A 22397-nucleotide genomic window follows, 5' to 3' on the forward strand; every position below is an offset into this window, starting at 1 on the left:
AACTAATTAAACTCGTAATTAACACACTAGCTAAATCAGTCCCTTCTGCAAACACAAGAACCGTATCCCTCCATTGTCTGCACATTCACGTGCCCATCTAAAAGCCTCTTCATATTTGGCCATGATGGAATGGCAGAGCCCACTCAATGGCCTGCATGTCCTAATTCTGCTCCTAAGTTTTACGGTACTTGCCTCCTCCACGAATCACCAGCAACACATCTCAGGCGTCCACCACTTTATGTAAAACAAACCGGCCCCACACATCTCCTTTAACCATGCCCCCCATCCTCTGCCACCGTCTCACGTTAAATGTAAGCCCTATAATATCTTTGATTCTGGATAAAAGATTCCAGCGATGGGCCCAAAATTATAGTAGAGGCTTTGGTGATAATTTACCAAAGTTCTCTGGAGTCTGGGCAAGTCCTGACGGATTGGAAGATGGCAAATGTCACGCAATTGTTCAAAAAGGCAGGTAACTATAGTTAGCTTAACATCTGCAGCAGGGAAAATGCTTGAAGCTATCATTAAAGAAATAGCGAGGCATCTGGAAAGAAATGGGTCCATCAGTCAGATGTAGCATGGATTCAGCAAAGGCAGGTCCTGCTTGGTAAACTTACTGGAGTTCTTTGAGCATATAATGAGTGCAGTTGGTAGAGGGGAACAGATGGACATTATTAACTTGGACTTCCAGAAGGCGTTCGATAAGGTGCTGCATAAAAGATATCCATAAAGATAAGGATACATAGAGTTGGGGATGATGTATTAGCATGGATAGAGCATTGGCTAACTAATAGAAAGCAGGGAGTCGGAATGGGTGTTATTCTGGTTGGCAATCAGTGGTGAGCGGTGTGCCGCTGGGGTTGGTGCTGGGCCCGCAAATGTTCACGATATGTTGAATCCATCTGCTGTGCAGATTTGTGTATGAATCACATAGGGTTGGTTTGCAGGTGCAGCAGGCTATCAAGAAAGCAAATGGAATGTTGGCCTTCATTGATAGAGGAATTGAATTTAAGAGCAGGGAGGTTATGCTGCAACTGTACAGGGTACTGGTGAGGCTGCACCTGGAGTACTGCGTGCAGTTCTGGTCTCCTTACTTGAGGAAGGATATACTGTCTTTGGAGGTGGTGCACAGGAGGTTTACCAGGTTGATTCCAGAGATGAGGGGGTTGGACTATGAGGAGAGATTAAGTCGCTTAGGAATGTACTCGCTGGAATTCAGAAGAATGAGAGGAGATCTTATAGAAACATATAAAATTATGAAAGGGATAGATAACATAGAGGCAGGAAACTTGTTTCCACTGGTAGGTGAGACTAGAACTAGGGGACATAGCCTTAAGATTCAGGAGAGTATATTTAAGATGGAGTTGAGGAGGAAATGCTTTTCCCAGATAGTGGTGGATCTGTGAAATTCTCTGCCTAGTGAAGCAGTGGAGGCTACCTCAAAAAATATACTTAAGACAACGTTGGATAGATTTTTGCATAGTAGGGAAGTTAAGGGTTATGGGGAAAAGGCAGGAAGGTGGAGATGAGTCCATGGCCAGATCAACCATAACCTTACTGATGGCAGAGGAGGTTTGACTCTAGCCACTCTAACCATGCCTCTCATAATTTTAAAAACCATGATGGCAATTCTTCCCAATGAAGGACCTGTGGAACAGAAGATCTTTTGGAATTACCTGGTCACTTAATGCCACCATTATTGACACTTGAGTTTTATTTCTAATTACCTAGCTGCTCAGGCTCTTGATTCTAGTCAAACGGCCCACTGCACTGTTGATCCAGTGACAACCTGTTGCATTTAAGATGTATGGATAACACTCTTAACCAGAAGCTCCAAGTCCAAGTTGGAATTGTGGGATCCAACAATCCTGGCCCTGACGTTGAATCTCCTGAATATGAACGCTTGTCTCTCACTTTCACACAACTGAAGCTAGCTTGTGTTAACTCGAAGCACAACGAGCTGAAGCAGATCTTCAGTAAATCTAGTCTCATCTGCAAGATGGCGTTCATGGCAACTGACGAACAAATGAATGAGTCGAGTGCAGAGGACACAATGTACTCATTAAAAAGGGGAACGAAACAAGAACTGCTCTGTCCAGGGGCAACTAATGGCCAGTACTTCAAAATGAATACATTTCCAAACATACCATTTAGAGGTCATAAACAAAAGGACAGAGAGATGTGTGTGCACACACACAGATGAGCAAACCTGTGGCAGAAAGTTCAATGGTCGCGTTGAGAGGAAGACCCAGAAGGAAAAGGAGAAGAAAATGCAGAAAGAAACGAGTTCAAGGGGGTGGAAGAAAAGGGGAAACAGAATGATGAAAGAGAAAATAACAGACCTGAGGTGAGCACGTACATACAGGGAGAGCAAAAGAAAATATACTGTAAAAGGAAAAAGACATAAAAAGTTTAGGGATTGATAGCAGAGAAATCCAAGGGAAGGAAGACAGGAATGAGGGGGAAAAGCAAAAACAGTGAGTTACAGCAGAATAATTTAACAACAATTTTACACACACAGGCACAGGATTCCTCCTCTGTTTAGATACCTGTTGATTGCATGAACCGGTGGGGGAGGAGCACAGGACAGCCTGGCACAGGCGTAGTAATCACCGATGGACTCGATAATACTGGCAACCACTGCACTCAGCATCCCTATCACACCTGCTGCTGAGACGGTCGGGAGACCCCATTGACCTGCAAGGAACGAGCACAATGGTCAGTACTGCTCAAAGATCAAGAGCTTCAACGTCACAACTTTCAGAGACCCTGGTCAACCAAGCCAGATGAGCTTAAAAACAATTCCCAGCTGAGTTACAGACAGAACAGACAAAATTGTGAAAACTAATTTTTATTTTAAATAATTATGGCAATTTGCTAGTCACTGGGCATGTCCACTTCTGGGGAGAAATAGCTTAAATGTTGCAATTTATATAAAGCTTATATCTTGAGATACATGAGACTGTAGATGCTGGCATTTAGAACACAGAATGTGCAGGAGAAATACAGTCGGGTCAGACAGCATCTGTGGAGGGAAATGCTCCATCAACATTTCGTTCAAGACCCTTCATTGGAAGCCAATCCAGCTGGAGGGTCTTGACCCAAAATGCTGACTTCCTTCCGCAGATGCTGCCTGAGTTCCTCCCGCACTTTGTGTTGCTCCGAGTCATCACTGGAGTGTTTTAAGCAACATACAAAATGCTGCAGGAACTCAGCAGGACAGGCAGCTTCTATGGAAAATTGTACTGTCGATGATTCAGGACGAGACCCTTCAGCAGGTCTCACTGTCCTGCTGAAGGGTCTCAGCCCAAAACGTCGACTGTACTCTTTTCCATAGATGCTGCCCGGCCTACAGAGTTCATCTAGCACTTTCTGTGTGTTGCTTGGATTTCCAGCGTCTGCAGCCTTTCTTTAACACAAAGTACACTGCAGATGCTGTGGTCAAAGCAACACGTACAAAAAGCTGGAGGAACTCAGCAGGTCGGGCAGCATCCGTGGAAACGAGCAGTCAACATTTCGGGCCGAGACCCTTCATCAGGACTGAAGAGGGAGGGGGCAGGGGCCCTATAAAGAAGGTGAGGGGAGGGTGGGAAGGAGAAGGCTGGTAGGTGCCTGGTGAAAAAACAGTAAAAGGAAAGATTAAGGGGTGGGGGAGGGGATAGGCAGGAAAGGTGAAGAAGGAATGTAAGGGGAAAGCACTATGTGTAGTAGAAGGCAGAATCATGAGAGAGGTGATAGGCAGCTGGAGGAGGAGGCAGAGTGAAACTGGGATGGGGGAAGAGAGAGGGAGGGAATTACCAGAAGTTGGAGAATTCAATGTTCATGCCAAGGGGCTGGAGACTACCCAGATGGTATATGAGGTGTTGCTCATCCAACCTGAGTTTGGCTTCATCATGGCAGTACAGGAGGCCATGTATGGACATATCCGAATGGGAATATGAAGCAGAGTTGAAGTGGGTGGCAACCGGGAGATCCTGTCTGTTGTGGCGGATGGAGTGGAGGTGCTTGACGAAGCGGTCCCCCAATCTGCATCACTGATGTAAAGGAGGCCGCACCGGGAGCACCGGATGCAATAGATCAGGGGTGTCAAACTCATTTTAGGTCATGGGCCGGATTGAGCAAAATGCAGCTTCATGCGGGCCGGATCAGTCGGACGCGTGCGAACGCAGCTTTCATTGCCTCCGTTTTTTCAGCCTGCTCTCATGTGTCTCAGTCTCTGCTATAACTACAAAGTGTTTCACTTTACAAATTCCGCTTCTTATGAAGAAGACTGCCGAGCAAGACTGCCGAATAAACACTAAAAACCCTGAAAACCTGGTACCTGAATAAACTCAGCATTAGCCATATCATACGCCATAGGCGCTTCGATTACTGGGGCCAGCTTTAATAGTAATTAGATATTATCTCGCGGGCCAAAGATAATTCCACCGCGAGCCGGATTTGGCCCGCGGGCCTTGAGTTTGACATATATGCAATAGATTATCCCAACAGACTCACAAGTGAAGTGTACGTACACAACGCTGGAAGAACTCAGCATCCGTGAGAAAAGAGTAGCCAATGTTTCGGGCCGAGACCCTTCATCCTGATCTTTGATCCACAGCATCTGCAGTTGTATTTTTGTGTTTTCACAAGTGAAGTGTTACGTCACCTGGAAGGACTGTTTGGGGCCCTGAATGGTGGTAAGAGAGGAGGTGTAGGGACTGGTGTAGCACTTACGCTTGCAGGGATAAGGGCCAGGTGGGAGATCTGTGGGGAGGGGCGTCTGGAGCAGGCAGTCGCGGAGGGAATGATCCCTGCAGGAAGTGGAGAAGGTAGAGAGGGAAAGATGTGCTTAGTGGTGGGGTCCTGTTGAAGGTGGCGGAAGTTGCGGAGGATAATGTGCTGGATCCGGAGGCTGGTGGGGTAGTAGGTGAGGACGAGGGAAACTCAGTCCCTGTTGCGGTGACGGGAAGATGGGGTGAGGGCCGAAGTGTGGGAAATGGAGGAGATGTGGGTGAGGGCATCATTGATGACGGCAGAAGGGAAACCACGATCCTTAAAGAAAGAGGACATTTGAGATGTCCTGGAACGGAAAGCCTCATCCTGGGAGCAGATGCGGTGGAGATGGAGGAACTGGGAATAGGGAATAGCATTTTTGCATTTGGCAGGATCGGAAGAGGTATTGTCGAGGTATTTATGAGAGTCAGTGGGTTAAATAAATCCTACTTTTTGAGTTGTGTGAAATTTATAAACAGTATTATGCTATGCAATAATGGCATGCTTCTTTTGCCAATCATTAGCAATAGTTTTATTTACATTGCTTATGCATTTTTTGGCTCCTAAATTGCATGTTGCAGTTGAGATCAAACTATTAATGAAGCTGCTGTGTATAGGGCAGAATGTGCAGCATTCCAATTCAACCCACTCGACGTCAGTACTTCTCTTTGCGTTGGTCTCCTCCCACCCTTGGTTAATCTCCCACACATGTTCTTGGGTTTTAAAATGTGAGGGCAAGGAGACAGTGTCACATTAGCTTGAGGCTCCCTCCTCCCACCACTGAGACACAAGGCAGCCAGGAGTAGATTCTCTGCTTTTAATTAATGGGGTAGAAAGGAGGAAGGGGAGAGTGTAGTCACTGCTATCTGCATTCCAAGTCCAATCTGAAGGGCTGTGTGTGAATTTAAGTCCAGGGCCTCAAGTACACAAACATCAGCAGCAGAGACAAGGAGGCATTTCTTTAGCCAGGAAGTCGTGAATCTGTGGAGTTCGTTGCCAGAGGCAGCCGTGGAGGTCAAATCTTTATGTATATGTAAGGCAGAGGTTGATAAGATTCTTGACTGGTCAGGGCATGAAGCGATGGGGTGGGGGGGGGAGGAGGCAGGAGATTGGGGCTGAGAGGGAAAATGGATCAGCCATGATGAAATGGCAGGGCAGAATCAATGGGCCAAATGGCCTAATTTTGGCTCCTATGCCTTATGGTCTTATATGTTAATCCAAGATTCTGCCTGCTCTCTCAAGTGCATGTCTTCAACGATGGTGAGGAATCTAAAGCTAGAGGACATAGATTTAAGGCAAGAGGGAAAGATTTTTAAAGGGGGTATGAAGGGAAACCATTTCCACACAGACAGTGGTGGATATATGGAATGAGTTACCAGAAGAAGCTGTAGGCAGAATGAGGCAGAGAGGTTCTTGATTATTAAGGGGATCAAAGGTTACTGGGAGAAGGCAGGAGAATGGGATTGAGAGGAATAATAAATCAGCTATGACTGAATGGCAGAGCAGACTCGATGGGCCAAATGGCCTAACTCTGTTGCAATGGTTTATGGTCTAATTACAATGTTTTAAATAATATTGACAGGTATATGGATAGAAAGCATTGAAGAGGAATATGGGTCAAATCCAGGCAAACAGTTCTAACCCAGATAAATAGATATCCTGGTTGATGCAAGGGATTTGGGCTGAAGGGCTTGTTTCCAAACTGTATAACACTGACTCTACAACTTAGTTCAGAATCAGATTTAAAATCACTGGCATGTGACGTGTAATTTGTTACCTATGAGGCAGCAGTACAATGAAATATATAACAATAAAGAAACTGTGAATGACTGTATGCATGTGTGTCTGTCTGTGAGTAAGTGTCCTCAGGCTTCTGTACCTCCTTCCTGATGGCAGCAATGAGAATAAGGCAAGACCTGGGCGATGGGGGTCCCTAATGATGGACGCTGTCCTGAAAACTACGGAGAACACTGGGTAATGCTTAACTCTCAAACAACATCACTAAGGTTAAAACTCAAATGCATATAAAGGATGGAAATGTGAAATAAAAACAGGATTTTCTGGAAATACTCAGCAGGTCAGGCATCATCTACAGAATCAAAGTTTCTGGCCAAGAAATGTTAAATCCCGCATTTTCTGTTTTCATTTCAGCACATTATATACTAGTGGGAACTTCTGCGCTATCATAAAAAGAAGCATTTGGGGCATCCTGCGATTTTGAGAAGCTCCGTACAAATTAGAGCTCACCATCTGACCTATCTGCAGAATCACACAGCAATACCAGCTCAGCCAGCAAGGGGCGATCAGGAACTCCTGCCTGGCATTCACCAGCACCAGACAGAGTGAGTGGAATAACATGGAGCATGCGTACTTACAGGGGTAAGGAACTTTGAACCATGGCGCCACAGACAGAACTCCTTTCCTTGCGTCGGTGCGTGCATAGTAGCCATACTGGTTGCTGTCCGGTGGGAAGACATCAGTCACCGTGAAGATGAAGCACAGAAGCCACGACACTAGGATGGCCAAAATAATCTACAGCAGCAAGCAGAGGAACGATGAGACGTCAGAGGAAAAGATGCAATAAACTACTTTGTACACTCATAACCTCTTATCGCAACTTGCTGTGAAATTAACAGCTGCTTTAATTCTTTTTGAGGTTTCCTTCCCAGTTTAATGATGAATTAACACTGGACCTTTGCCCCTGTCACCACATAAGTTCAGGCCATAAAGAAACCAACAGGAAATCAATCTTCTGCACAGCCGGCACTTGCCTGGTTAGGCAGTTTGGTTTACAGCAGGAAGCTGAAAATAAAAAAAAATAGCCACACGCTGGAAATGCAAAACAAGAACAGAAAATGCTGGAAAGCAAGGCAGTATTTGTGAAGTGAAACAGATACGATCTTTCAGGTCGAAGACTTGTGGCTGAACCAATCAGAAACATTAGCTCTGTTGCCCTCTCTGATCGGTAGAATGTTCCAGCATTTTCTATTTTATTATACTTGGGGGCAAGCCTATGTCTTCCAAGTTACCCCGGACAGAAGCACAAAGTGAATTTTATTATCAAAGTACACATATGTCACCCTGAGATTCATTTTCCTGTGAGCATACTCTGTAAATCTATAGGGCAGTAACTATAGCAGGATCAATGAAAGATCAACCAGAGTGCAGAAGACGACAAACTGTGCAAATGCAAATATAAATAAATAACGAGAACATAAGATAACAAGATGTAAAGTCCTTAAAGTGAGATCATTGGTTGTGGAAACATCTCAAAGGATGGGTAAGAGAGTGTAGAAGAATTTAATCATTGAGGGGTAGTAACTGTGGTGCGAATCATGAGGCTCTTGTACCTTCTATCTGATGGCAGCAGTGAGAAAAGTGCATGGGCTGGCTGGTGAGGGCCTCTGATAATGGATGCTGCTTTTCTACGACAACATTTTAAATGTTGGAAGGGCTTTACCCGTGATGTACTGGGCCAAATCTACTACCTTTTGTAGGATTTTCCATTCAAAGGCATTGGTGTTTCCATATCAGGCCGTGATGCAGCCAATCAATACAGTCTCCACTACACATCAAAGAGGCCAACTTCAGATTGGAGGAACAATGCCTTGCATTCTGTCTGGGTACCCTCCAACCTGATGACATGAACACAGAATCCTCTAACCTCTGGTAATTCCACCCTCCCTCTAATTACCCTTTCACCCCCTCTCTTCTCCACACCTGCCCATCACCTCTCTCTGGTTACCCTCCTCCTTCCTTTCTTCCATGGTCCCCTGTCCTCCATTGCGAGGTTTCTTCTTCAAACTTTTAACTCTTGCACCTATCACCGGCCAGCTCTTATTTCATTCCCCCATCCCCCTCACCTGATCTCACCTATCTCCTGCCAGCTTATACTCCTTCCCCTTAATATTCTGGCTTCTGCCTCCTTCCTTTCCAGTGCTGATGAAGGGTCTTGATCTGAAATGTTGACTGTTTATTCCTTTCCATAGATGCTGTCTGATTTGCGGAGTTCCTCCAGCATTCTGAACTTGTTGCTCATTTGTTTAAACTGGCTTGAGAATCCTGAATTGACATTTCCAGCAGCAGGAAGGTTCCACTTTGTAATCATATCTCTACATTGGGAAGAGTTTTCTGTGCCCTTCCAATTCCAAGCTTTTGACCATCCCCACATATAATACCCCCACCAATGGCAGTTGTGTCCTTAGGCTGTCAAGGTCTCCTGCTCGGAAGTCTCCTCTCTAACCCTCACGTCTCTCTCTTTTCCTTTAGAAACCTCGCAAAACTGATTTATTCAACCAAGCCAATTGTCACTGCCAACATGCATCTGTCTCCTCCCAGTTAACACTTTGGAGTGAACTAACTACGTAAAGGCATAACCAGTTGCTGGTCAATGCTCCTCTCCACGTGTGCCAACTACGATCTGGTATTTGCCAAATGCCGACCATTATTGCTCATCTCGGTGCACTGCACAGCATGCAAGCTTCACAGGCAGTTCCTTTTAAACAGTGGGACAAAACAAATGACTGTTGGCTGGCACGCCAGTACTGAGCGAGTGACCTTTGGGAAAGGACATTAAACAGGGGACTAACTTCACTCAACAGATAAGATACAATATCCTAAATCCGCATTTCTATGAAGAATAGTGGAGCTACCTCTGACATTCCAGGGAATATTGAGGCTCAAAATATTACCAAGATTTAAAAGAAGAATGTAAATTGTTTGACTAATTCCCTACATTACAAAGGCATTGCTACAGCTGTTGAGGCCTTCGGCACACCATGAACTTATGCAAAGTACAACAGCAAGTCACGCCTCCCTTTCAATAACAAGTTTGCTTTTTAAAAAAATCCCAAATGAAGGTAAGGTAACATGGAATGTGCTGTGGAGTCTGGACATCATTATCTCTGACTGACTATAAACCCTCTGCTCTCATCTGATTACCAGCAACTTACCGGGAACATTTTGAATAGCTGTAGCTTGTATGCTGTCCATCCCTTCTTGTACTTATAAATCGGAAGAGGCAGCTTGACGTTCCGCGCGTATTGTGAGAAAAACAGCACCAAGAATATTGTCCTGGAAAAGAAAACGGCAGTTTTGTTGGGTCGAATGCCCTTTTCTCACGGGCCTTCATTGCCAGCACAACTTGTCTGTTCTCCAATAATAGTTCTTCATTCTTCCTAATGTCCTCGCTGTCCCAATACAGCACACTCTTGCTCAGTCTAAGGATGTTAGCCTTTCATTCCTCAGACCCTCAGCAGCCCCTCTGACTCAAACCCAACACATTTTCAATACCAGGCCTCTCCACCGAACCAGTCGTTCTGTTTTGGATGTTTGGCCTCTGTCCACAGAGTCTATCCATGGGGACAGGGTGGGCCGCATTTCCCTGGTGTTGTTCCCCCCTCTCCCAGCTCACAGTTTTGCCTACTCCATTCTGGAGTCTAGGATCCTCTGTCTCCAGTCTGCCAATATGGATGCTCCCTCAGTTACTGCTCAAGTGTTAACCCACTAGGTGCTATATGCCCTCCAGCACCCATTCTGTCAGAATTCTGCATGTCAGCACAAAGGCTCGGATGAGTATCAGAGTCCAACCAACAGTTTTACAGCAAATCTCAACGATGCTGCATGCTTTCAATCAGATTGCGTGCAGACATCAGCAAGTGAGGCACGGTGACGTAACACTACTGCAGCGCCAGAAATCCGGGTTCACTTCCGCCGCTGTCAGTAAGGAGACAGCACGTTCTCCCCATGACCAGGATTTCCCCCGGGTGCTCTGGCTTCCTCCCAAAGACACACAGGTTACAGGTTAATTGCTCCTATGGGTGTAATTGGGCAGCGAGGACTCAGAGGGCCAGGAGACCCTGATATCATGCTGCATCTCTAAATAAAATACAAACAAATAAAAGGTGGAAACCACTTATGATCCTGAAAGACTTCAGCTTTTGCTGGCTTAACCCACCCAATGAACAGAACTCAAACTAGCTAGCAAACGTGCTACCAACTGACATTTATTTCAAAGATCTCTATCTACATTCTTTGTCATCAAATAACCAAATATATACCAGTGCAGTAGATCAACCTCGAGGCAAAAGCTAAAGATCAAAGCCAGGAGTGAGTGGAGTTCAAAATTTTCTTTCACAAGCAGCTACTGTTACTGTGTTAGTTGTTCCTTTTAAATCAGAAATTGGTTTTTTTCTGTTAATTAGAGATAGCATTGATGTGGAAAAAGCTGGGTTCAGGGAATTTAAGCATAAATCAGCCATGACACTGAATGGCAAAAAATGCTGGGACATGGAACGAACTCTGAACTCTTCCTGTCCCACATCAACGAAGCAATTCAGAACAACCTCTCCCAATTTTCCATTCTGGTCATATCTTCCAAAAATCATCACTGGCTGGGGGGTGGGGTAACATTTGATGGATAACACCCAATGAAGTATCCTGGAGCATTTTATTTCACTTAAAAAGGTGCTCAGTGAATGCAGGCTGTTACTGCTGCTGCATTCACTCACCCTTCCCAGTGAGCCTGTTATCTTTTTGCAGCTGCCGTCTCCCCCAATCCCAAAGGACCTGGGTGAACAACCAGCTTGTAGAGCATCACGGGAAGCCTCTGTCCGTCCTTGTGTTCTCCACAGTGAAGGCCTCTGGAATGCAATTAGACAAGTTTAAACCTTCCCACCCCGCTGATAATTCCAGGGCTCACCAGGATCAGTGGTCAGACCTTGGGCATCTGTCCCTCCCAGCTTAAGAACAGCTGGAGCACTCAGTCCCTCAAAACTGCTCTGCCACTTAACATGATCACGGTTGAACATCTCCTCTTCTACGTCAGCTTCACATTAGTCTCCTCTTTGCTAGTCCTTCAAGCAATGAACCAACTCCCTTTTAAATTTTTCAGTCTACATCATTCTCTGGAGGTAGAGAATTCCAAAGGTTCATCTCCCTCTGCTAGAAGTTCCTGCACACCTCTGTTATAAATGACTAGCACCTCATTCTGTAACTATATCCCCTTGTTTGAGGCTCTCCCGTCTCAACATCTACCCTTCCTTGACCCTATGTTTTAATAAGATCTCTCCTCATTCTTCCAAACCCCAAAGAATACAAATCTTCCCTGGCTGTTCATCCCAGGAATTACTCTAGTAAATTTCTTCAGGATTACCGCCATTGCTGGTATACCCCTTCTTAAATATAGGGACCAAATCTGTCCTCCACACATTTCCATTTTGGAAGTAGAACAGAATGCACTTACAGCATTGCAATACCCCAGTGCTTCCCGGCTCGCTCTCCTGCTGCCTGGTAACCTGACAAGCCAATCAGAGCCACTGTTGGGGTTATGGTGAGTGGACCAATGTAGCTCAGAAGCACGCCCGGCAGCCCTAGGAAACCAATCAGCACCTCGATGAGGGAAGACATAATGATGGCTCCCTGGATCTGCAAAGAAGATGACATTTGAATCACCCTAAAAAGTCACTGAAGTTTTTGGCCTGACAGACCTCTTATGCAGAAAGTGAAACACTCCTGAAGCAAAAAGGATGCCTTGACAAGGAGAAGAGGAAACTTTAAACAAATTGGCACTGTTACATTATCCCAAATGGGCTCTAAGAGACAGAATAACTCAAGAGTCTCCATTCGCTCCTTTGCTGCTGTATACAGTTTGAACTGTATTTCCCTGGCCCAAGAATTCTGGGATCTTTCCATGTCCTTCCCCATTCCAGGTTTATCCAACAGCATCGAAATAAAACAAAAAATAAAGACCTTCCTGTCCATGACTGCAAAGGCCTGCTTGGTTCCCTGGCAAAGAAGCATACCTCAATCAGATTCTAAGCCTTTTGTTTAGTCCTCAGGGCATCAGTAATCCATGACCATGTGCTTGAACCAAACAGCTTGTCTAGCCACTTTGGACAACACTGAAGAATCACCCTGGGTCAAAATGGCAGGCATTTCATAGTAGCTTCATGGTGGCAAATTCTAGATTTAATTAATTGAATTTAAATTTTCTTGCTACTGTGTGAGATTTTAATTCTTGCCTTTAGGTTGGTAGTTCAGGGTGTTGGCCTTGCCATGGAATTTACCATCTTTCAAAGTGCCTTTTTTCCCATTAAAATACATTTGAAGTGGAGTTACTAATATAACCGAAAGACATTCTCTCTCCTCATTACTACCATCAGAAAGGAGGTACAGGAGTCTGAAGATACGTTCAATGTTTTTAGGAACAGCTTCTTTCCCCTCTGCCATCAGATTTTTGAATGGAAAAAGGAATCCACTCTTGAATGCTACTGCAAAATTCTTTGAATTCTTTTCATTACTTATTTAATTAAATACATATAAAGTATATATCTATTTCTTATTGTAACTTTTTATAGTATCCCCTGCAGTTTGCCGATCACAAGCATATCAGAATCGACAATGTTGTCATCTACCTGCTGAACAGAGCCTACTCCCATTTGGATAAACAGGACAGCACTGTGAGGATCATGTTTTTTGATTTCTCAAGTGCCTTCAAAACCATACAGCTCTCATCACTGGGGGAGAAGCTCCTTTCAATGCCGACTAGGCTGGACAATGGAGTACCTGAGTGACAGACCACAGTTTGTGTGGCCTCAGAGCTGTGTGTCAGATATGGATATAAGCAGCACATGGGCCCCACAGGGGACTGTATGGGCCCCCTACCTGCTTGCCCTGTATACCTCGAACTTTAGATACAACACTGAGTCATGTTATCTGCAGAAATTTTCTGATGACTCAGCAATAGTTGAGTGCATAAAGGGAGGGCAGGAGGTTGAATACAGGGCCCTGGTGGAGGACTTTGTCAAATGGTGCAAGCTGAATCATCTGCAGCTCAACATTAGTAAGACAAAGGAGATGGTGATGGACTTTAGGAAGACTAAGCCTGCGTTGCTCCTTGTTACTATTGACAGTGAAGACCTACAAGTACCTGGGGGTGCACTTGGCTGACAGACTTAAGTGGAGCACCAACACAGAGGCTGTGTACAAGAAGAGGCATAGTCACCTCTACTTCCTGAGGAGACTGAGGTCCTTTGGAGTATGCAGGCCTCTCCTTCACATTGTTCTGCAGTCTATTGTCACCAGTACAGTCTTCTATGTGGTGGGGTGCTGGGGCAATGGCATCACAGCCTCAATAAATTGATCAGACAGGCTGGCTCTGTTACAGGAGTCAAACTGGACACACTGGATGCTGTGGTAGAACAAAGGACCCTACGAAAAATACTGGCAATTCCGGACAATGTTTCTCACCCTCTGCATGCCATCTCGGCTGAACAGAGGAGCACTTTTAGTCATAGATTAAGACAACTGTGCTGCTCCAAAAAGCGCTATGTGCCTCGGCCATTAGGCTCTATTATGAGTCAACCTATAGCTAGGGAAGTGATGACACCCGTCTCCTACTAGACTGTTCATGGTAACTTGTTTCTTTTATTTTTTCCACTTCTCTTCTAATATTTATATATGTGCACTTGTAATGCTACTGTAACACTATAATTTCCTTTGGGATCAATAAAGTATCTATTTATCTAATTTTTATGTATTGCACTGTACTGCTGCCACAACACAAGAAATTTCATGACATGTGTCAATGTTAATAGATATGTCATGATTCCGATAATACAGAAAATGCATCACACACTCTCACAGTGAAGCAAATTTCCCCAGACAGAAATGCATTGTTGAGTGAGGGGGTTTATATTAGTCAAGACATTGGGAGCACACCTGCACTCTTTCTATCAAATTTAAGGTAGAAGTCAAGTATGTGATGAAATACTCTTCGCCTGTATGGTACGGTGACACTCAAGAAACTTAATACCATTCAAGAGAAAGCAGCCCCCTTGATTGGCACCCAGTCCACCAGCCCAAGTATTCTTTACATCCACCACCAGCGTACAGTGGCTATAGTGTGTATTAGCCATACAACACACCATAGTTACCCATCCAACTATTCAGACAATGCCTCCCAAACAGCCACCTTCATCACTATGGATATGGGACAACAGCCCCATGGAAACATAAACTCTAACACGTCCATCGTCCTAATTTGAAAACATATCACCTTCCTCAACATTGCTGGCTAGAAATCCTCTCCAACAACACATACACAATGCTGGAGGAACTCAGCAGGCCAGGCAGCATCTATGGAAAAGAGTACAGTCGAAATTTCAGGCCAGGACCCTTACAGTAGGGACTGGAGGAAAAAAGATGAGGAGTCAGAGTGAGAAAGTGGGAGAAAGGGGAGGAAGAAACACAAAGTGATAGGTGAAACTAGCAGGGGGAGAGGGGTGAAGTAAAGAGCTAGGAAGTTGATTGATGAAAGAAATACAGAGCTGGAGAAGGGAGATTCTGATAGTAGAAGACAGAAGGCCATGGAAGAAAGACAAGTGGGGGGGGGGGGGGGGAAGCACCAGAGGGAGGTGATAGGTAAGTAAGGAGATAAGGTGAGAGAGGGACATGGAAATGGGGAATGGTGAAGGAGGGGAAGGGGGGTATTACCGGAAGTTCAAGAAATCAACATTCATGCTACCTAGAAGGAATATAAGGTGTTGCTCCTCCAACCTGAGTGTGGCCTCATCACGACAGTGGAGGAGGCCATGGACAGACGTATCAGAATAGGAATGAGAAGTGAAATTAAAATGGGTGGCCACTGGGAGATCCTGCTTTTTCTGGTGGACAGAGAGTAGGTGCTTGGTGAAGAAGTCTCCCAATCTATTTTGGGTCTCACAGGTATACAGGAGGTCTTATCGGGAGCACCAGATACAGTAGATGACCCCAACAGACTCACAGGCGAAGTGTCGCCTCACCTGGGCCCTGTTTAGGACCTTGAATGGTAGTGAGAAAGGAGGTGTATGGGTAGGTGTAGCACTTGTTCTGCTTGCAAGGATAAGTGTCAGGAGGGAGATCAGTGAGGAGGGACAAATGGACAAGGGAGTTGCGTATGGAGTGATACCTATGAAAAGGAGAAAGTGGTGGGGGGGGGGGGGGGAAGACGTGCTTGGTGGTGGGATCTCGTTGAAGATGGCAGAAGTCTGGGAGAATTATGTGTTGGATGTAGAGGCCGGTAGAGTGGTAGGTGAGGACGAGTAACCTTATCCCTGGTAGAGTGGCGGGAGGATGGGATGAGGGCAGTGTTGATGGTAGAGGAATGGAACCCTCTTTCTTTGAAGGAGGAGGTCATCTCCTTAGTTCTGAAATGAAAAGCCTCATCCTAAGAGCAGATGCAGTGGAGACGGAGGAATTGAGAGAAGGGGGATGGCATTTTTACAAGTTTCAGGGTGGAAAGAGGTAAATCCCAGGTAGCTACGAGTCAGTGGTTTTATAACAGACATCATTAGATAAGCTGTCTCCAGAGACAGAGAAACTGAGAAAGGGGAGGGAGATGTCAGAAATGGACCAGGTAAATTTGAGGGTTGATGAAGTTGACGAACTCCACATGGGTGCAGGAAGCAGCACCAAAGCAGTCGTCAAAGTAGTGTTGGAAAAGTTGGGGAGTGATACCAGTGTAGACTTGAAACATAGACTGTTCTATGTAGCCGACAAAAAGGCAGGCATTATCTGGGACCCATATGAATGTCCATGGCTACACCTTTAGTTTGAAGGAAGTGGGAGGAGCCATATAAAAGATTATTAAGAGTGAAGTTCCGCTAGGCAGAGGAGAGTGGTGGTGGAGGGCAACTGGTTGGGTCTGGTGTCCGGAAAGAAACGGAGAGCTTTGAGGCCTTCCAGGTGGGGGAATGGAGTTGTATAGGGACTGGATATCCATAGTGAAAATAAGATGATCAGGGCCAGGGAACTTGAAATCACTAAAAAGATCAAGAGTGCGTGAAGTATTCCTTGGGAGTCCCTTCAATGGTTCAGCGAAGTGGCTCACCAGTACTTTCCTGATGGCCATCTTGGACGGACGACAGTGATTGAATTGAAAAAAAAGTCAAGCTTGAGTGGTTCTAGCAGAGGGGTCAAGTGGGGTGTGTTAAATTGATGGGGTTCACCTTTTTGTTTATGTATTTATTATTATTTTTATTTATTGATTAATAGATTTATTAGATACATCGTGTAACACTATCAAGCCACACTATCCAGCAATGTGATTTAATCTTGCCTAATCACAGGACAATTTACAACGACCAATTATCCTACCAAGTCTCTGGGCTGTGGGAGGAAACCGGAGCATCTGGAGGAAGCCCACGCAGTCACGGGGAGAACATACAAACTCCTTACAGGCAGCGGTGGGAATTGAACCTGGGTCACCTATACCATAAAGCACTGTGCTAACCACTACATACCGAGACACCCACACTGCTGTCGTGCTGGAGGTGCTGTGCATCCTAGTGTTTACCACAAGGAGAAAAGAAATTCCCTTTGTGGTTCCTGGGTAACAAGTCCTCAAAATAGTTTGAGGAAGCAAATTAGCTGCCACATTTGGCAACATTTTCAAAAGCAAAACACTTCCTGGACTGTCATGAATTAGGGAAGTCCCGAGGTTGTGCACAGCCCACTACCAATTGCCAGTATTGTTTAACATCGACTGTATCAACTTCATCGGCTAGTGTGCCTGAATACCAGGCCACTGGTGATACAGGGGTTTAGTTGGAGGACAGTCCCCATGAACTAGCGAGAGTTCTAATAGCTTCATCATTACTCAGTCAGATATCTTGTGTCTGTGTACCAGATGTTCTCAGCAACAGTTAGACAGACTTCACCCAGGCCCTCAGTCAAGGACAGGCAAGCAAATTAGTGCCAGAGAGGAACTGCATACAGATGGCACAGCTTATCGAGCAACTGCTTCACTGTTCCAATGACCCAGATTCAGTCCCAACCTCTGATGCCATGTGTGGAGTGTTACTTTATGGACATACAATCTACTTATGTATATAGATTTCTTATGTACGTATTTATGTTTATTGTGGTTTTTACATTCTTGAGCTCTTTATCATATGCTTTTTTTTGTTGCTGCATCAGATCCGGAGTAACAATTACTTTCTTCTCCTTTACACCTGTGTATTGGAAATGACATTAAACAATCTTGAATCTTGGATTCTGCACATTCTCCCTGAAATCACATGGGTTTCCTCCAGGTGCTCTGCTTTTCTCCCACTAACCTGCAGGTTGGCAAGTTAATTGGCCACTGTGAGTTGCCCCCAGTGTGAAAGTGAGTGGTCGAATCTGGAGTAGACTTTAAAATTTTCCACAGAAGAGACTTGTAAACAGCTCCATCATGAGCACTAGCCTCCGTAGTATCCTAGACATCGTCAAGGGGCAATACCTCAAAAAGGCAGTGTGCATCATTAAACAGCCCATCACCCAGGCCATGCCTTGCTTTGGTTGTTACCATCAGGTAGGAGGTACATAAGCCTGAAGGCACACACTCAACGATCCAGGAACAGCTTCCTCCCCTCTGCCATCAAATTTCTGAATTGACACTGAACCCATGAACTCTACCTCACTACTTTTTTTATTTCTAGTTTTGCATTATTGAATTGAATTGACTATTTCTTATATCCTTCACACACGAGAAGTAAATATCTTCACGTTACTTCTCCATCTAAATGTGCAATGTGCAATCATAGTAATTTATAATAAATAGAACAGTCAATGTAACATAGAAATACACTCAAATCAGCATGAGTTAATCAGTCTGATGGCCTGGTGGAAGGAGTTGTCCCGGAGCATGTTGGTCCTGGCTTTTATGCTGCAGTACTTTTTCCCAGATGGTAGCAGCTGGAATAGATTGTGGTTTGGGGTGACTCGGGTCCCCAATGATCCCGCGAGCCCTTTTCTCACACCTGTCATTGTAAATGGCCTGATTAGTGGGAAGTTCACAACTACAGATGTGCTGGGCTGTCTCTGGAGACTCCTGCGATTGAGGGAAATACAGTTCCCATACCAGGCAGTGATGCAGCCAGTCAGGATGCTCTCAATTGTGCCCTGTTGAAAGTTCTTAGGACTTGGGGGTCCATACCAAACTTCCTCAACCGTCTGAGGTGAAAGAGACACTGTTGTGCCTTTTTCACCACACAGCTGATGTGTACAGATCACACGAGGTCCTCGGTGATGTGGATACCGAGGCACTTGAGGCTGTTTACCCTCTCAACCACAGATCCATTGATGTCAATAGAGGTTAGCCCGTCTCCATTCCTCATGTAATCCACAACCAGCTCCTTTGTTTTTGCGATATTGAGGAAGAGCTATTTTCTTGACACCACTGTGTCAGAGAGATGACTTCTTCCCTGTAGGCCACCTCATTATTGTTTGCGATTAGGCCAATCAATGTAGTGTCATTGGCAAATTTAATTAGCAGATTAGAGCTGTGGGTGGCGACACAGCCATGGGTATACAGGGATTAAAGGAGGGGACTTATTTAATTAACTATTTATTATATATTTACATACACACTAACTGCAATTCAGTTATTTTCTCTATTATTTTGTATTGCATTGTACTGCTGCCGCAAAGACAACAAATTTCATGACAATTGCCGATGATATTATACCTGACTCTTGATGACGGAAAATTGGGAATGGGATAAACTCATTGGCTAAATGGCTTCTTTCTACATCATAAGGAAATATGAAATAATTAGTTCATGACAATTTTTACCTCTCGTATCCTTGGATGCCAAATATGCGATGTGTCCACCACTTCAGAACTATTTGTGAAGGTTATACCTTAAAAGAAAAGACAAGGGTAAAAGCCTGCTGAAAATCCAATAGTCAAGTGCTGTTGCATTGGCATTGTGCCAGAGGCCTTCAACCCATGGGAATGGTATCTCAACGTGCGAGTGAAACGGAGATGCGAGAGACTACAGACGCTGGATTCCGAGCAACACACACAATGCTTGAAGAACTTGGCAGGTCAGGTAGCAGATCTGTAGAGTTCTTCCAGCATTCTGTGTGTTGTGCCAATGAAACTAACAGGCAAGGTCGCTTGGTTCTATGCCAGCATGGCAATTAGAGCATATTCCCTCCCCTCCCTCTGCTGTTCTCACGGAGAGACAAATCTATTGCCCACGGATTAAGGTGAGCTGTTAATTAAGAGGGCTGAGCTGAATGCAAACTAAACCAGCTGGAGCAACAGATCCTGACAAGGACAGCCTTGGAGTAGCTGTTTTGGAGCAGTGACAGACAACGTTGCCTGAACACTGCATCTTAATGTGGCTTCCACACTCCAGCTGAGTCCCATCAACGAAGCTGTCCGCACTACTCTACCGGCACTGTGGAAGTGTGGCTGGAGGAGCGAAGAGCCTTGCCCCTGCTCCCCTCCCCTTGATGGCAAATGGTGTAGACTCATTCCATTGAGTAAGGGGATAGAGAGGGAGTACGTGCACAGAAACCTGAGAGACTATAACCGAGCATGAGGCGTTAGAAGAAAGTGGAATGTGAGTGGGAGAGGGAGGGAGAGAAAGAAAAAGCAGGAGTGTTAAGAGTGGGGATTTTGAGGCTCATTTATTGTTTTTTCTTCATTCTATTTGCTCAGTTAGAACAGTAGGGGTGTCAGGCAGGATAGATGAATGCTCCTCGTGCGGGATGTGGGAAGGTGGGGAGACCTCCAGTGTCCCTATCGACTACAACTGCGAGAAGCGCATCCAGCTGCAACTTCTCACAGACCATGTTGAAGAGTTAGAGCTGGAACTGGATGAACTCCGGGTCATTTGGGAGGCTGAGGCAGTGATAGGACGTATAGAGATGTGGTTACACCCAAGGTGCAGGATACAGGAAACTGGGTGACAAACAGGAAGGGGAAAGGGGCTAAGGAGAAAGTATATAGAGTACCCCTGTGGCCACCCTGTCAACAACAAATAATCACTTTGGATACTGTTGGGGGTGGGGTGACCTAACAAGGAGAGTCGCAGTGAGTCTCTGGCACTGAATCTGCCTCTGTGACTCAGAAGGGAAGGGGGCAGAGAGGCAAACTTTGGCAGTAGGGGAACAAAAAGGAGGTTCTGTGGATGAAAACGCAACTCCTGGATAGTAAGCTGCCCCTCAGGCACCAGGGTCCTGTGCATCTTGGATCGAGTCCCCAGCATTCTTAAGTGGGAGGGTGAACTGCCAGGGGTCGTGGTCCATGCAGGTACCAATGACGTGGGTAGGATGAGTGATGAGGTTCTGCAAAGTGAGTTCAGGGAGTTAGGTGCAAAGTTAAGTGCAGGACCTCCAGGGTTGTGGTCTCAGGATTGGTACCCATGCCACATACAGGTGAGGCCAGAAATAAGAATATTATGCAGTGTAACACGTGGCTAAGGAGTTGGTGTAGAAGGAGGGCATCTGATTTTTGGATCATTGGGAGGGTATATCTTCCAGTGAGGGTGGGACCTGAACAGAACAGACAGTTTGCACCTGGATGGGGTCTAATACCCTAGCAGGATGGTTTGCAGAGGTGTCTGGACCAACTTGTAAAATGGGCTGAAAATTGGCAGGTGGAATTTAATGCAGACAAGTGAGAGGTGTTGCACTTCGGTGGGACCCACCAAGAGGGGTGAACAGTCTGGCACTGAGGTGTGTGGTAGAACAAAGGGATCTGGGAACACAGACCCATAATTTATTGAAAGTGGCATCACAGATAAATAGGGTCATGAAGAAAGCTTTTGACACATTGGCCTTCATAAATCAAAGTACTGAGTACAGGAGATAGAATATTATGTTGAAGTTGTATAAGACGTTGGGGAAGGCCTAATTTGGAGTATTGCGTGCAGCTTTGGTCATCTAACTAAAGATTTATATATGACTGAAAGGGTACAGAGGAAATTTACAAGGATGTTGTCGGGACTGAGTTATTCAGAAAGATTGAATAGGTTAGGGCTTTATTCCTTGGAATCTAAAAGATTGAGGGGAGATTTGGTAGAGATATCTAAAATCATGAGGGGTACAGATAGGGTAAATGCAAGCAGGGTGGAACTACAAGCAGAGGCAAGGGTGAAAGGTGAAAATGAGGAAAAACTTCTTCACTCAGAGAGTCACGAGGGCATGGAACAAGCTGCCAGTACAAGTGGTGCACGCGAGCTCGGTTTCAACGTTTAAGAGAAGTTTGGATAGGTTGATGGTTGGTAGGGACGTGGAGGGCCAGGATCCCGGTAGAGGTCGATGGGAGTGAACAGTTTAAATGTTTTCGGCATGGACTAGATGGGCCAAAGGTCTCGTTTTTGTGTTGTACTTTTCTATGACTCTCCAAGACTGAGATTGTGCCAGAGGGCGGGAGAGAAAGAGAGAAAAACACTCTGGGTTAGAGAAAGGAAATGAGAATGTCAGAAAGAAGGAAAACACGAGTAAATGGAAGTTCTCCTACTATATCAGTTCAAGTGATACAAGAAAGTCAGAAATGGGTTTTAGTCCTTACATTCCATTTCAAACCCATGAGGATGATCCTAGACAAAGCCTACACAAATGGAATTTCTCAAGGCCAACACCCTGAAAACCCACGGTTCATGCATCCTGGCCCTCTGCTCAGAGAATGACAGCGCTTGGCCTCGTCCAAGCTAATGCTGTCTTTCCCATTACCCCCAGTAGTTCCGCTCATGATGAGGCCATGCGACGGCCACTCCCTACCTGTGTTGTTGCACTTCCATTTATCCAAGGACAGGATTGCTCGGGCAGGAGCTAGGAAAGCAAAGGCACTGGCCTGGAACAAGGGAAGTCTGAGGAAGACAAAAA

At 45.3% G+C, this 22397-nt stretch overlaps 1 protein-coding gene across 3 annotated transcripts in view; it reads right to left on the reverse strand.

The window, feature by feature from the left end:
- Window positions 1-22397, reverse strand: part of LOC140734632 (solute carrier family 23 member 2-like) — a 96519-nt gene that overhangs the window by 19942 nt on the left and 54180 nt on the right. For all 3 annotated transcript variants that reach the window (XM_073058873.1, XM_073058862.1, XM_073058881.1), the window contains exons 6-11: window positions 22293-22381; window positions 19351-19418; window positions 11999-12180; window positions 9708-9828; window positions 7131-7287; window positions 2550-2697 (exon numbers count right to left, since the gene is read on the reverse strand). In XM_073058873.1, coding sequence (XP_072914974.1) covers window positions 2550-2697; window positions 7131-7287; window positions 9708-9828; window positions 11999-12180; window positions 19351-19418; window positions 22293-22381 — 765 coding nt within the window. The remainder of the gene's footprint in view (window positions 1-2549; window positions 2698-7130; window positions 7288-9707; window positions 9829-11998; window positions 12181-19350; window positions 19419-22292; window positions 22382-22397) is intronic.

This window comes from Hemitrygon akajei, chromosome 1, assembly GCF_048418815.1.
Source record: "Hemitrygon akajei chromosome 1, sHemAka1.3, whole genome shotgun sequence".
NCBI lineage: Eukaryota > Metazoa > Chordata > Chondrichthyes > Myliobatiformes > Dasyatidae > Hemitrygon > Hemitrygon akajei.